Source organism: Topomyia yanbarensis, chromosome 2 (assembly GCF_030247195.1).
Source record: "Topomyia yanbarensis strain Yona2022 chromosome 2, ASM3024719v1, whole genome shotgun sequence".
In the NCBI taxonomy this organism is placed as follows: Eukaryota; Metazoa; Arthropoda; class Insecta; order Diptera; family Culicidae; genus Topomyia; species Topomyia yanbarensis.
In genome coordinates this window covers 401,429,009-401,431,895 of record NC_080671.1, presented here as the reverse complement: position 1 = coordinate 401,431,895, position 2,887 = coordinate 401,429,009, and the positions used below count along the sequence as shown (strand labels likewise).

Genomic DNA, 2,887 nt, shown 5'->3' with positions numbered 1-2,887 from the left:
TGTACGACTCATGTTACTACGCTGCATTTCAAGTATATTCCATTTCTTCTAATGTCAAACCGTAAATCTAACGAGATTGTCCAAGAATCGTTTATTTATTGTTCCAGTATTCGTCATCAAGTGACCCGAGGAAAGCCAATTGTGCCATTCGTGTAGCGTTCATCCTATATCGATTTTCGTAGGTAGCCCCTGTCCTTGAGAATAAGCGTTCAGAAGGCACCGAGGTAACCATCCGTGAAAGGTAATCCCTAGCTATTGGATACAGGTTAGAATATTCACTTCTAATGGTATCCCATATTGCTAGTGGATCTGACAATCTAGATACAACCGGTTGATGTAAAAAATTTCTCAGTTCACCAGAGATTCCACCAGGCCTATCTGGCTCTAATGAGGCAGTTGATTGTATCACCTGAAAACAACAAAATTGATCTACATACGTTACAATTAAATCGTTATTAGAATTACTAGTTTTTCGTGAAGATCCCATAAAACGTTCTGACTGTTGTGTGATGTACCATTCTGCGGAACCACAGCTGCTGGCCGTTCCGAATTTTTCGAAAAAGTATCTACTTTGTCGGATACAACTTTCAGTACCCTCGAATGAGACAGCGGCTTGAAATACATAGCCTTGAAGCGCGGATCTAATAACGTTGCTATTGCAAGATTATCGACTAATTCGATGAACTCAAATCTTTTATCGAACTGAACCACGATGTTCTTTTTTAGTTGAATAGCTGCGTCCGTGGTCGGGTTCTTACAGTCTATTACCTATAAATAAAACTAAAATAATTTTATGTTCTGTTCAAGTAAATGTATTCACCTTTCTCATCATGTTTAGTATCGGGATTACTTTTCCTGCGATAGAAGTTTTCTCCGCCTCGAGCTCTGTTATGGCATGTGCTATTGGATGGAGAAGATCACATCCTTCCTTGACTGAAGAAAGCTCGGATCCTGAGAGCATGCGAACATTATCGTGACGTAAAAGCACTACACCTACATCCTCGGCAAGCAGGATAAATCTTTCCAACATTTGAAAGTTACTTCCCCATCTGGTGGGTTCATCTTTTTTCAATTTCAGTATCTCGCCTTCGGATTTGCCATTTTCCTCTGGATTGATCGGAGCGCATCTGCTGCATTCACTGAGCGTTTGAAGTACGTCACTATGCCGCGAATCCTTATGAGCAGCTCGTCGAAAAGTGGAGAATTCTCAATTGCCACTGTAGTCATTCGACTGAGAGTGTGATCGACACAGACAAAATGTCGTTTTTCACCAACAACGGCTTTTGCTGCTGCAACAATATTTGCACCTCCATCAGTTACAAACACGCTTATCTGAAAAAAGAACAATTGAATTTAGAAAATAAAAAAAGCTCTGGTAATACCTTCAAAACATCAATCCACCATTCTGTACACAACGAATGGATTTCTGCAGCAAGATGCTCTTTTGTGTGTGATCCTTCTAGTGGCCGAGCAACAAGTGCAATTGACTGCATGACGTTCCCGTTCAAATAATGCACTGTCATGCCAAGAAAGCTAACATTATTGCATGAGTCCGTCCAGACATCGGCAGTTAAACTGTAGTTGTCTACTGCGCTTAGATGTTCCCTTACAGCATCTTTTTGAACTTCGAATTTGTTGTTGAGCATTCTAGTTAGAGTTCGACGGCTTGGTAACTTATACAATGGAACTGCTGATTTACAGAACCGTAGAAATCCACTTCGTTCGACCGTCCGCAGTGGGAGGTTATCCTTGGCCACCATATACATCAACGCTTCGTGCAGTTGTATAGTTGAAGAACCGTTTGCTTGAATGATTATTTTAAAATTGACTAGAGAAAAATAGAAGCAATTGAAACGGGATTTACCTCCAAATGAAGATACTCTAGTAAACGATTCACTGATGGTAATCGCGCGCGCCACTTGCGAAGGTTTGCTGTTAGGCAGCTCAACGATATCAGTCTGAAATAGTTAAAACTATAAATTAATATTCAATCATTTTGAATGCTTCCATATTTAAACTGTAGCAACGGCCATAGCGTGTAAACCAACAAAATAAATATAATACAATTACCTTCTCGTCGCCTAAAGCTGAATTCTCCTCCACATCGGCTGCTGCATTTTTAGGTGTAGTTTTAGGTGGAAGTTTTTGCAGAGTAACACTGATAAGTGGATGATGCCTGTCCAAGTGTTTCCACAAATTCTGGGTATTCCCTGATGTTTTCACCATGCTTCCGCAGTGCTTACATTGAGAATAATTTGTCGTAGGATTTTTTATAAAATGCTTCCAAACGTCGCTACGAGGAGCCATGGTCTGTGCTTTCGTTTGATTTTTGTGTAACTTTTCCAGATCCAATTTTTTTCTTGCTGCTTACGAACTTAGGCGCGCTATTGCTTTCAAGTTTTGAATTTAAATTTCTTCACTTCTCATTGCGCGCGCATTTGTTGTGAAAATGGTCGAACGCTTCTGGGATGGTTGCACTGCCCATGTTGCCGTATAATGTTGCCCATGAAACAATCAAACGGGACATGAAAATTTAACAAAATTTCACTCCAATTGTAACTCACTAGAACGCCGCCACTCACTCTAACTAAACCGTTTTCATTTTTTTCATTTCGCTGCAACTGCTGTTACGCAGGGATACCAGACCTGCAGATTTCTCTGCACAACTGCAGATTTTTCAATCAAGCTGCAGCTTTTTTCAGACTGCAGATGTATTCCAGATCCTTAAATACTCTGCAGATTTCGAAAATTTGGTGACACCTTATATTGGAATAAAATATCATATAAAATTTATTAAGATACGATTTTCTCCATTTAGATATTTTGCCGACATTTAAGAATATTTACAGATTTTTCAAAATTTCTCTGCAGTTAAACACAAAAGTAG

At 39.6% G+C, this 2,887-nt stretch overlaps 1 protein-coding gene across 1 annotated transcript; it reads right to left on the bottom strand.

Moving 5' to 3' along the window:
- Nucleotides 1-1,074: 1,074 nt before the first annotated feature.
- On the bottom strand, nucleotides 1,075-2,226 carry LOC131680853 (uncharacterized). Its single transcript, XM_058961566.1, has 3 exons — nucleotides 2,071-2,226; nucleotides 1,383-1,958; nucleotides 1,075-1,332 (listed from the first exon to the last, which is right to left on the bottom strand). The coding sequence occupies exons 1-3, from the start codon at nucleotides 2,224-2,226 to the stop codon at nucleotides 1,075-1,077; spliced, it is 990 nt and encodes a 329-aa protein (XP_058817549.1).
- Between the last annotated feature and the right edge of the window lie 661 nt (nucleotides 2,227-2,887).